The sequence below is a fragment of the Amblyomma maculatum genome, chromosome 7 (assembly GCF_055883805.1).
Source record: "Amblyomma maculatum isolate TAMU_Amacu chromosome 7, ASM5588380v1, whole genome shotgun sequence".
NCBI classification, from domain to species: Eukaryota; Metazoa; Arthropoda; class Arachnida; order Ixodida; family Ixodidae; genus Amblyomma; species Amblyomma maculatum.
Window position 1 is genome coordinate 98,374,298 of NC_139350.1, and position 13,330 is coordinate 98,387,627.

A 13,330-nucleotide genomic window follows, 5' to 3' on the forward strand; every position below is an offset into this window, starting at 1 on the left:
ACACGATGTGGTGTATCCCTATAAGCAGAGATTAAAATAAATACGTGTGCGATTATCGGCAAAGGGATATTCTCTGGAGTGTCCCAGTTATTCATGATGTTTTCCTCTGTTCCATTAATAGGCGCACCTATTATAAAAAGTCCGCACCGAATTTGTACCCATATGCGGCGCAGTGAGAGCAGATAACAAAGAATACTTGCCGTGTGAGATCTCAGCTCTCAAATAATGTAATTGGTCTTATTTAATTCGAAACGCTTGTAGTAGTAGGGCCACGTGGGGCGTAATGTCAATAACAAAACTGAGTGCAGTTATGTACTTTTTAAGGTGTTGAAAAAAATGCTAGATAGATATCAGTTTCACTCCCGCACATTTTATTTTATGCTTGAAATATTGTTATAAAGCATCACTGACATGCTGCTATGCCTGCCGGATTGTGCTGAAGCGCTGAGTTATCCGCTAGGAAGGGTTCCTGCGTATTGTTGTGTTTCTTTAATCAGAATATTTGCTTTTGTATCCTGCACACCTCTACGAATCCTTTTAGTATTCTTTGATTATTGCTCTAGCAACAGAAGATATATGAATATGATAACACGACCTTAGAAAGAGTGGTTTTTAGGCTCACGTCAGCATATAGAGAATGGTCGAGCCGCAGTGCGCCTGCCAGAGGCGGTAATTATACATTCACTGCGATATGAACATCTTTAAATTTCCGCACGGGGTTAACATGGGTAGATAGACCCACAGCACTACCCGCTAAGTTCCTGGAAAGTGGAAACCCTATGCCCTATGTCCCTGCGGCATGCAACTGTACTGGCGGATTAAATACCACAACGCAGCATGCTCGTAGCAACCGCCTTCTAAGACCTTGTAAAAACACAGCATTTTTGTTTGAAACTTATATCTGTGATTTTAAGACATTGAAAACCACATGCCAATGTGACATTATTGGGGCGATTAAAAACGCTGGGTAATGTTGGTTGTCTCCCGCATGTATCTCACATTTTGCATTTTCCTGAAGCTCTGGCACAAAAATTTTAATTTCTTTTACAGCAACCGACCATACGCAGGAGTGCTATTTGAAACGACCAGTGTTTAAATGAACTGGCACTTTCAGCCACCTTTTTTTTTATGTAGCGCACAGCAGAAACCGATACTCGTAGTACGAGTGGCGACATTTCCTCTGGTCAGGCCAGGGAGAGCCGAAGTCTTCAAGGGCGTCAGATGTCACCACCTCCCCTTGCAACTGCAGGCGCTGCCGATGCAGACTCCCTTGACGCCGTCGCCCTCCCGGCCTCTTCCTCGACAGCCCTCGACACAGTTGCGTTTCTCGCATCCTGTTCGCCAGAAACGATATCATATAAAATTGGCATGCGCATTCTAGAGCGTGACATTATCGCAGCGCTCCTCGACTTTGAGGACGCTTTCTGTGCTGCCCAGGTGGCATGACTACTGAACAAAAAGCTAGCTGCGTCCTCGTGTGTCACAACGAGGATTTACTTCCGGGTCGATGGTATAGCAGTCGCTCGGGTATGGTGAATGAAAGCATGACGCCGCTTCTCATCGAACCGCCATAAAGATTGAACGACCTGCCATTAGAAGCTGGGTACAACGGCGGCAAGGAAACCAGAAGCAAAGCCGCCATGTGTGACGGCGAGAGCAGGGTGATTTAAAAAAGTTGATGCGATGCAACAGTCCCCGCATCACGCTCAGTATGCCAGAGATATGAGACGGGGAGACTAAATGCGTTCTTGCGAATAGACTTTCGCTTTCATGACCGGCTCAGTTGTCACTGGACAGATAGATGCGTGCATTAATCACGTAGAATAAACTGCAGTCTCAGTATTAAAAAAAGGAATGCCGCTCTTGATAGGCTGCCCATACATCGAACCGCTTGCTTGGGTGCATTCAGGTTGCTCTTTAATGCTCGCGCAGTAGAGCCCTGGCTGTCTTGAATTTCTCCGTCGGCCTGTTAAACTCCTTTGGTGTCAATCTTTTGAGTATGCATTTACGTTGGTTTCGAAAGGTGCCTAAGGCATTCGAAAGCCAGTTTTCTGCCTATACTAAAGAATCTTTCTTGCCTGCTCGCGGGGCAGGCTCTGCTGTTTCGCACTTAATCATTTTTTTTTAATCCGAAATCGGTTTAGCGCGATCTCCTTTTTCCCAATGCCGTTCAGGTATAAGCGTAGCAAAAATTTCCGAGGCCACAGGGTTTGCTTCTGAGCAGGGGTGTCAGGCAGCTACGATGTCGTCAAATCTCAAAATATATGTGGAGGATAGAAGAGACATTATTATTTCCTCTGAAATAATCGATAGCTTTAATGGGATCTGAAGTGCAAGAATATGCCCATCAAAAGCAGAATCCATGGCCTGAGAAGTTTTGGTTATCCCTGCACTTCATATTCCGCAATGTAAAATTATAGTGTCGTTTGCGTCCGGTCACTTTTATTCTGTTCCAGGCACTACCTGCATACACACTGCTAATTTTCATCAAGGTGGCGTAAACTGCGCCGAATAATGTTCGCTACACGTTTACATTACGTATGGGCTATGATTTGTTGGAAATCGGTATAACACGTTTTAACCGTTATCATAGCGAGTTATACTCCTGTCACACGAGTAGATTTAATGTCACTTTCAAAAAATAACCTTCAGCTTTAGTATCATTCGCTTTGTATCACACGGCGACCTTTAGTGACACTCGCACCAGAAAGCACTTGCTTCGTAACGAGTTTGGCGAAGTGTGCAGCTTAGTGTGTAGTCTCAACAGCAGGGCATCCACATATCATATATGCGTTCTTTTTTAGAATTACATTGTTTTGAGAATTCTATCCTAATTTCATGAGTGTGTCTTTCAATAGGCACCAGAGCTAAGGCATCATCAACTAAAAACAATGTGGACACACTTGTGCAGCTACTCTCGTTCTCAGTGTTTGCGCTAATGGGTAGGCGTTCGTCAGTTTCTACTCTTTGATGGCTGATGAGTCGTATATTAAGGCTCAGTGTCAAGCGGCATCTGAGAAGTTGAAGGTATTTGTAAATCAGTGTCTATAAATTTGTCCGACGACACAAGAACACAGCGCTCAAGCGCTTTACCGCTTTACCTCCTGCAAGCCGTCAGCGCCAAGTCAGCATCTTTACGGCGCATCTTTGCTGTTGTAAAAACAAAGTATTCTAGAGTTTGTTTTTTTCTGGAAAGTAATACGCCATGGGGTAAAATAATGTCAAGAATGAATCCTTGTTGGTGATCGCTGGCCCGTACCGAGTCGCTAGTAGGAGTAATACTTGCGATACAAGCATATTTCTGCTCTCAACCTCATAGCGGCCGTTGCTGGTTCCGGGTCCGTATTTATTTTTATTTATTTATACAAATACTCCACAGGTTCCAAACAAGAAACATTGTCTTAGGGGGAGGGGTTACAGTATTTCTACCGCTAAGCATATTTTACTGTTCACCCAGGTTGGTGCCTTTACTCTCTTGTTCATTAGTCAACCTAGACTTGCAACCACTGCTGCTGCTAACTCTGTTTGCGTCGCTGTGTACTTTATGCACCTTTTTTCATGATGCCAACCAATGCCGAACTAGCAACAAAAAAATAGAGAACTTGGAAGCTATGTTTGAGGCCAGAATGAGTGAACTAGTTAATCAACTGGTTGCAAAGGTAACTATCAAGCTTCAGGAATCTGGAGTTGACATGAGTGGATTGAATAAGGAAGTTTCTGACATGGATTCTAGCCTCACGCTCTTGAATGATATGGTGGAAAAAGTTCAGGACACTCAAGCTGAACTTTGGGCTGCTAACAAAGCTCTCAAACTCGAAAACTTAAAATGCTTAAAATCGCTTAAAATGGTTAAAAATCGCATCGCTAATCAAGATCAGTACTCCAGAATCAATAACATAGAAATTAAAGGTGTCCCGTGCACACAGGGCGAAGACTGCGCTGCAATTGTAGCGTCAATTGGAGAGATAATTAGCTGCCTTGTTGACACTTCTGACTTGGATATCGTTCACCGGGTCCCTGCACAGTCAGGGCAGAACATTATTGCTAGATTCATTTCCCGCTCCAAAAGAAATGACTTCTTGGAAAGGGCTCGCAAGGCACGGCTTGACACTGGTAGCATTGGTTTCTCAGGGGAAGTAAAGGATCCAATATACGTAAATGACCACCTGACCATGGAAAACAAAAAACTTCTCACTAGGGCACGCGCACTCAAGAAAGAAAAGGGATGGCTGTATCTCTGGACGAAAAACTGTCAAATTTTGGCACGTAAGTCAGAGAATAGCCATGTCTTCCGTATCAAATCCGAGTCCGATCTGTCGATCTTCACCTAAGATTGGATACTTTTTTTCTGCCCATCTCGTTCATTAGGATTGCCTCGTACTTCACGCCTTCAAACCTAAAATCTTATCGTTCCCCTTTTTGTAGATCTTTAATTCATTTTAATGCATGAAGTCTAAGAAAACATTCGGACGACATTGCTAACTTATTATCAGCTACTCAACACCAGTTCTCCGTTATCTACGTCAGCGAGACTTGGCTGTCCGAAACAGATAAAGAACTATACTCGTTACCTTCTTACAGCGCAGAATACTGCCATCGTAACAATAGCGCTCATGGTGGCACAGCAATCTTTATTTCCTCTAGCTATCATTATCGTCGCCGACTTGATCTAGCTCTTGCAGTGATAAACTGTGAATCTGTGTGGATTGAACCGGATGAATCTTTCTTTTCACAAGATAAAAAAAATTTGATCATTGGTTGCGTATACCGATCACTCTCGTCTCCTGTCAAAGATTTCTGTTCAGCTTTACACACAGTCTTAAGCGCGTTATCTATGGAACGCAAAAATGTAATTATAATGGGTGACATCAACATTAACACATTAGACGCCAACTGCCCTTCACATAAAGATTACTTGGATGTTTTAAACATTCATGGCTTTGAAAATCTTATTACCATTCCGACACGCGTTTCAGCGAGTGGTTCAAGTAAACTTATAGATCACGCCTTATCCAACCTAATAACCGCCCCCGACGCAGGTGTCATAGAGGCTGATTTAACTGATCACTGCCCTATTTTTATGCAGCTGGATAACTGTGTTAACCAGGCTAGGCATACACTCCGCATTAAAAAAACACTGAGTGCTGCATTATTCCTTGAACGGATTGCCAGTGTTGACTGGTCAGTAATCAAGGCCATTGAGGACGCTGATAATGCATTTAACCAGTTCTTTCTTATTATCTTTAATGCTGTTAATCAATGCTCCACTGTATCTACGCGCAATAAAAAATATTCAGCTCCGATTAATCCCTGGATGTCTTCCAGCCTATTAAACAGTTTAAGGAAAAAAGATAACCTCTATAAAAAGAGCAAAAAACAACCATTCAACATGAGACTTCTAGCACGCTATAAGAATTATTCTAATGTATTAAGCATGCTCCTCACAACAGCTAAGAAAAAATACTATGAAAGAGAGTTAAATCTAGCCGGAAATGACGCTAACAAGAAGTGGAAAATTATTAAAGCATTCCTAAACAGAACCACCACAAAAGTTCCCATATCTGCAATTTCCTCAGGCGAGAAAACATTTAGCAACCCGGTAGACATTGCTGAAGCGTTTAGTGACTCATTTGATTTACTATCAGATAATTCTAACATTGCTACAAGTAATACATTACAACGATCTCCCCATAGCATTTGCCTTTTTCCTGTGTCACCTGACGAGATCTGCAAAATAATACACAATCTGAAGGACACCAGTCCAGGTCTGGATGATATGCATTCTTCTCACATAAAGATGATTGCTCATCTCATTTGCGATGTCCTCGCTCACATTATTAACTTGGTGTTCACCGGAATTTTTCCTACTGCGTTGAAAAAGACTAAGCTCATTCCTATCTTCAAAAAGGGAGATAAGCATAACATTTCCAATTACCGCCCTATAGCTATTCTGTCATTTTTTAGTAAAATCATCGAAAAAGCCATTGTTGTCCGACTTAATGGCTATTTATCTAAATTTGACATTCTCTCGCCTAACCAATTTGGTTTTAGATTAGGATTCTCTACTGAATTAGCTGTGATCGCTCTCACTGATCAAATTAAATCCGTCATTGATGCGGGTAACATCGCTGGTGCATTATTCATCGATCTCTGCAAAGCATTTGATTCCCTTAACCATACTATTCTATTCAATAAGCTTGACGCTATCGGAATAACTGGGCCTGCCCTTACTCTAATCAAAAGCTATTTATTCGAAAGAAAACAAGCGGTATTCATATCAGAGACATATTCAAAATACAAGACCACAAATATTGGAGTTCCTCAAGGTTCACTTCTTGGTCCTCTCTTATTTTTATTGTACATTAATGACCTCCCTGTGCGCCTTAATAATTCTAACTGTTTTCTTTATGCAGATGACACCACCATCTTAACCTCGGGTTCACACATAAACATGGTGGTTGAAAAACTGAATGCTGATGCAGACAATGTATTAAGCTGGTGCCGGGTAATATGCTGTCCATTAATGCATCCAAATCTAGTTTTATAGTTTTCAGCTCATCTCATAAAATTATCTGCGAAACCCCGTCTGTTAACATCGGCTCTAACTCTATCTTTGCTTCTGATCATGTGTCATTTTTAGGTGTGGAACTTGATAAGCACCTAAATTTCGGACTCACATCACATCTATTTCTCGTAAAATGGCTTATGGCATTAGAATGCTAATTAAAGTTCGGCCGTATTTTGATATTCTCACGCTCATTTCTCTATATTAATCGTTCATCCACACTCACATTCAGTACTGCATTTCATCTTGGGGAAACACGTACCCTTGGCACTTATCTTCCCTGCAAATTATCCAAAATCAAGCTATACGCATTATTACTTGTAGTCACCGCTCAGAAAATGCCCTTCGTTTGCTCCAATCACACAATATTCTTTCTGTGAAGAAAATAATCGACTACAGTTTGTGTATCCTAATGTACAAATCTGTTAGAGAGCTACTTCCATTCTCACTAACCACCAATGATCAAATTTCGCGTCGTACGGACACACGTTTCGCCATCAACAACAACTTCTTGCTGCCTAAACCAAACACTAATTATGGAAAACAATCAGTCGATCCTCTGCTACCACTCTTTAGAATTCATTGCCTTCAACTATCAAGCAATCATTAACTATTTTTGCCTTTAAATCCGCTCTTCGTCAGTTTTTGTTATCACACTTATCGTAATTTTCAAGGTAATCTGTTCCAGTGTTATCCTTTATATCTTTTTATGAATTGTTTCCTATGTTTTCTTTATGTGATTAGGTGTTTATTCTTTGTTATTACATCAATAGTGCCTGTACTAATTCATGTTTCATTCGCCCCAACCCACTGATGGGAAATATTGCATAATTTCTGCAACTGCTCAATATGTATTTCTTTTCAATAATCATTATAGGAGGTCCCGTACCGCAGTCCTTGACTTTGGGACCTCCTTCTGTATTCATGTTTTGTTAACCTTTGAAATACAATAAACTTCAAACTTCAATAAACTTCAACTTCACAGAAACAATGGCGCATAGTAAAAAATACAAAAGTGAACAGTAATACAAAATTGGAACAGAAAATAATTATTAGAGTCTGCATGGAAAGTAATAAATCAAGAATTATAACATTATACAGCAGTTAGCGGCATTGGACGAAATCAACTTGTAGACAGTGAACGCAATATAAAAGAGTTATTCAGGCTGCCAAATGGTACCCAATTCGTTTTTGTATCTTAGTGGGTCAGATATGTAAGCGATGCATTCTGGAAGACTATTCCAACCCTTTATAGCTCGTGGCAAGGCAGAAAAGTTAAATAGACGTTGAAAACTTTGATTGTTATTCAGGTGGTGGGAGGTGCGAGCCGATCTTGTAAGTGGCATTGTTGATGCATGATGACTGTAGATTACTTTGTGCAGTATGAAGATAAGCGCGATATCCCTACGTGATTGTAAACTTGTCAGTAATAATCCTTATTACTCACAAGTTTGATGTTAGTCACGCTGGAATGGGGGGGGGGGGTTGTAATAAATGGAAATAAAATGTGCTTAAAGGTTTTGAACAGCTAATAGGCATTTGGTTAGATACTCTTGATGTGGTTACCAGATGGCATATGCATATTCTAGGTTAGTGCGAACGAAATTAAAAATGCGAGCTTGCGAGCAGACATGGGTGCGCTATATAGATTTCGCTTCAGATAGCCGAGCGTGCGCGATGCTCTGGCGGTTATATTTTCAATATGCGTCGCACATGAAAGATTTGCGGCAAGATGAACGCCTAGATATTTATAAGAACATGTGCGGGTTAGTGAAATCCTATTGAGTGAATAATCGTAGGTTGAAAGCGAATGCTTCCGACTGGCTCTCAGTATTTTGCATTTTTTCTGCGTTGAGTGTCATTTGGCGTGATCTGCGCCAGCTAGTTAAGTACTCCAAGTCCTGCTGTATGTACACATGGTCACTGAGAGAACGTATTTTACGATAAGTTATGTAGTCACCTGCGACGATGAGAGGTAAATAATGTATAATAAAAATAAAGGACCGAGTACGCTACCTTGAGGACCAGCAGATGTTACGTCGCGTTCGCGTCGTCACATCGCTTTGCGTCCTTATCAAAAGTGTTGCTATCGCCCTGACCTAGAGTCATCTGATAGGTGGAAACAACGGAACCTGCTACTTCTGGTTCCGGTGTTTCTACGAATCAGATTACTCGAGGTGGGGGAGGTAGCAATATTTTCGATAGCGGCGCCAACGTAGCATGCGGGCCCCGGTCCTTTTGTACACGTGCTAGCTACACTGCTTACTAACGATCAAATCTAATCGTACATTTTTCTTATTATCTATCAGTAAGGTTGACAATAAAGCAGTGCTACGAGTAAGCCGTATACTATTAACCTGGTCCATACGAAAGCGCCGCCCGCTGATGCTTCAATGCGAAACAAATTAGGCCTAGCGGCGACCTACGAGTCGGCCAAGCGCTAATAACCCGTGCCCTATGCCGGCCCTGGGCACTCAAGGGCAGCACCACTATGGTAAGCTAGCTAGTGGCATCCGGTGCCATCAACGTTGCGAACTTCTTTCCTAAGTTCGTGATGCGGCAGAACGCGGACCTTTTTGTACGTTGTGTTCATCGATACGCCAAACAAACGCTGCGAAGACGCGAATACGCTGCTGTATACGTGGTGGCTGCGCCGCTGGAAAGTCGAGGCTGCACAGAAGCTTCGTCGAACAGGCACTGAGACCATGCCTATTATTATGTTTGGTCTTTAAAATTTATTTCTTGCACGCCGCTTTGAATCAAACCACCTCATGCACTTTTCGCATCTGAACGTCAGTGACCCCTCTCCGTCTGTAGACGCTGCCATTTTCTTAGTTGACGATGAAAATCAATCTCATTGCTAGGTCCGCGATAACCACAACAACCTGAATATATAGCCCAAATGCGCTTGTTTTTGCATGCGAACAGCAGTAACCGTGTAAGCGAAAAGCGCTGCCAAGCAGGCCAGTGTGACATCGCGAGCTTTTTGCAGTCAAAGACATGTATTCAGATGAACAAACTCCGAATATTAGTTTGTGGTAATTGCACTTGCGACAACACATTGCCTTTTAAAATATTTACGGGAAGACAGATCAATTTTCGCAGGGTGCTACAACATGCATATCGGTTCTGCTATCCTTTGAAAATGACACTTGTTTTTTCGGTGTCATATCGCGCACGGAAAGTGTAATTCTTCCAGTGGAAGTACACTTGACGAAAGTGTAACGAAACTTGCCCATGTGACAGGACTATTTGGCTAATTCTCCTCTAGAGAGAAAGGAACTATACTGAAACCATACTGACGTTATTTTGGACGGAACCTCTTGCTATGAACAATCTGCGTCATCCTAGGAATGTTTCGAAGCGCCTTGACTATAAAACACTGAAGCGTCATAAAAGTTCTGTTTGATTCATTTATTGGCATGAAATCAAAGTTATGGCTCAAACACGAAGCACTAGGTTAAATTTAGAGCTGTCTTGAGTCTGTTTTCGGAAGAGGTATATACGTATAACTATTCTAAGACGGAGTCTGCTCACGCAGATGCTAGTAGGTGTAAGAACTATATAACGCTTCGGGTTGAAAAATGTTTTGCTTATTCAGAGACAATGTGTGAAACGTAATAAAACAAGGTGGTGTGCATGAAAAATAAGAGAGAACACTTTTTGACATCCGTAATGTAGCTGAATCGTCGAAAAGCAGCTCTTGTAAGTCGACATAAACTTAAGCCCCACGCAACCACCAACAATAAAAGATGCGCAAGTTTTTCAAACAAAAGTTTGATAGGTTGAGTACGCCCGAGGAAGGAGAAACTTAACGCAAACAGCAGATTTTTTATGTGCTATGTCATTGTGACATGTTGCCACCATATATTTGACAGTCGCACTGGCTACAAATTTCTTATGCTTGTTATCTCGTTATAGTTTTCTAAAAACAAGGTTTTAAGTGTATACACGAGAACTCATTTTCTCCCCTTTGAGTTCAGCTTGCTTGAAGAATTTCCAGAAAAACTTTCGTGATTGGATGTCATTGTTTGATACACATGCCGTGAACATTTTTCTCTCTTGAAGCTTCCGCGGCAGACACCGCAGGTTGCCGCTGAGAAGAGACATCATCTCGCGACGAATATTAGGCAAATATCCTCCGTCCCGCCTAGTAAAGCGCTGGAGACGAAATGAACAGCGACATATATTGTATAAGAAAGTGTGATAGTAACGCCTTGTCGTCTCGAGTGTGTTTTCTTCCTGGAAGCACTTGTGATCATTACCAAGGCTCTTTAAAGCAGCACCTGTTGGCAACGATTCTTTCATGCATGCGTTCGGCGCTTTCAATTGAGAACTGCAGGCACTTCCTTTCTGATATAGTGAAATATTGACAACATAAGCTAAATAAGACAAGACTCACGGTCGTCGAAGAGACAAAAGCATTCCCGTGTGTAGCAGTTATCTCTGTTGCTCAGTTTGGCGAACTTTTCCCGAGCACATTTCTGAGGGCAGTCAGATACGTTGCACGCTGCAAAAGAAAAAATAAATTCTTTGTACACTGGAGGAACAGGGAAACAAAAACGCCATGATGATAGCTTCGGTAGCTTTTCAGTCAGCAGAGAAATACCATTTAGCCGCTTGTGCATACGCAGTATATACTATTATGAGTAATGGCACTTTTATCCTCAGAGGACGAATGCAACGCTGCGCGTATATTTGTGGTGCCTCAATACACCTAAATATAATGCTGTGAGCCACCGATGGAATAAACGTCTTCATTCCAGAATGCATTTGAAATACTGCGCGCGATCTTCGGAACCCCGGCGGACGATGACGATGATGGGGATTAACAAGCGAAGAGGGTAAAGTTCGCGCACCGCGTTCACGCAAATTCCGCCGGCCACAAAGCTACCACCCTTGTGTCTGTTTAGAAAGAAGAGGGCCGGCGGGCATCTGGCTTCATGAGAGAGACGTGAAGGACTTCTTTTAAGCATCGAAGCCGATCGGTGTTGGTATGAAAAGGTAGTTGACGTGGTGTTTCACGGGGATGTTTGTTGGAACCCGGTGTAAGGCCAGACGTAGTAGTGAAGAAACTTCTCGCATAATTCAGGAGTGGGGACTAGCGTTCGGAGAAAAACTTCATCACCAGGGAAATATCAGAGTGCACAGTGGTGCAGGTCATAGCAGGATTTTCCTTCTTGCTGGTCGACTTCCTTGTTGCGGGGGGCAAGTTTCGGACAATGGACCATATGAGAATCAAACTGTCCGCCCGACAAAGTAGATTGGGAGGCAAGAGCAGAGAAGGTTGTATCGAATACAGTGGTAGGTTGACGGCCATAAACTAAATAAAAAGACTTCAGCCAGTGTTGTGCTGAACGGCGGAAGTATAGGAATAAGTGACAAAAGGCAGAACGTTGCCCCAGTCCTCATTATCACAACTAACGTACTTGGAAATCAGGTCGGACAAGGTGCTGTGAAAGCACTCGATAAGAGCATAGGTTTTAGCTAGGATAATAGCTGGAGAATATCTTGTGGATGATATTGACGGCACGAAAAGCTTCCTCAAGAATTTTGGAAAAAAATGTCTTCCCACAACCACGAATGAAGATACGGGGAGCACCACCGCGGAAGACGATCACCGCAGAAAAAAACTCGGCGTCTTCAGAAACGGCCTCTACACTGTGCTCCTCAAGCCAGCCATCTGATTATCATTTGGATGTTGCACCCATCAGTGTGTTTCTTCTGGACATCATCTCTGACTCTCCATCTTTGCAGCAAGCTGATTCTTACTACAGCACAATTATCGCTCGTCTCCGTGGTCAATCACCGGCACCCGACAGTCGCTTGCGTCGGCAACCTTAGCCGGCTCTTCCAATTTCAACACGGAATGCTCTGCCGCTACATTTACCACCGTATTGGTCCCCGGTGTGTTTTAGTCGAACCCTACACCTCCACTACTTGTGAGCCGCGAATAGAAAAAACGTCTTTATTACAGAATGCCCCTGGAGCTCTGCGCGGTCTTCAGAACCCTTGCGAATGATGAAGAGGATGGGTATGTACAGGTGAACGGGTGAACGGGTGAAAGTGCACGCACTACGCTCTGAATGCTTATATTCTGATTACGAAATTGGCCAATCACAATGCACTAAAGAAATTAGCTTTTTACACGCGCTATGACTTTCATCACGAAAGTCGTCATCTTAGTGTTACCCAGAGAAGCAAACACTGGGCTAGACAACAATTCGTGCATTCTTTATTTTGTCAAGAAGATATTACAGTCGATCAATATTAGCGCTTGGCGTGATCTACGGGTCAAAAACTTAAGACGCCTTCATACATTTTCATGACAAATGTAGCCAGCTATGAAATGTTTCCTTTAGTTATGCATAGGATGTCAAATTACAGCCCCAGAAAAATGTAAACATTTCATAACTTCACGTATCAGATCTGTATGTTCGCTCTCAGCACTCTTCGTTTAAAGAATGCAGCCCTCGAAATTATCCCGGAATTTCTTCGTGACGAAAAACTGCTCAGTTTATTGGTCTCCGAGCGGGAAGCTAACATTATTAATATCACAGGGCTCTTGGTACTCGTGACCGAGCAGCTGAATACAAATGCGATGCCAGAAATTAGGCATTTCTTCCCGTTCATGAACTGAAGCTGTACCATACTGAAATACCTTAATCGATTGAGGGAAATGCTAACTACCCTTGAGAATTATTTACCGTTTCAAACAGCAAATTTCTTTCAGAAATTACCTTATAACATTTCACTTGGCGAGAA

The 13,330-nt window shown here is 42.4% G+C and overlaps 1 protein-coding gene across 1 annotated transcript in view; it reads right to left on the reverse strand.

The window, feature by feature from the left end:
- Window positions 1-955: 955 nt before the first annotated feature.
- The window catches only part of LOC146184095 (uncharacterized), a 50,509-nt gene continuing 38,134 nt past the window's right edge, over window positions 956-13,330 (reverse strand). The window contains exons 4-5 of the mRNA XM_084608787.1: window positions 10,968-11,075; window positions 956-1,334 (exon numbers count right to left, since the gene is read on the reverse strand). Of these exons, the coding sequence (XP_084464913.1) occupies window positions 1,225-1,334; window positions 10,968-11,075 (218 nt within the window). The 3' untranslated portion in view covers window positions 956-1,224. The remainder of the gene's footprint in view (window positions 1,335-10,967; window positions 11,076-13,330) is intronic.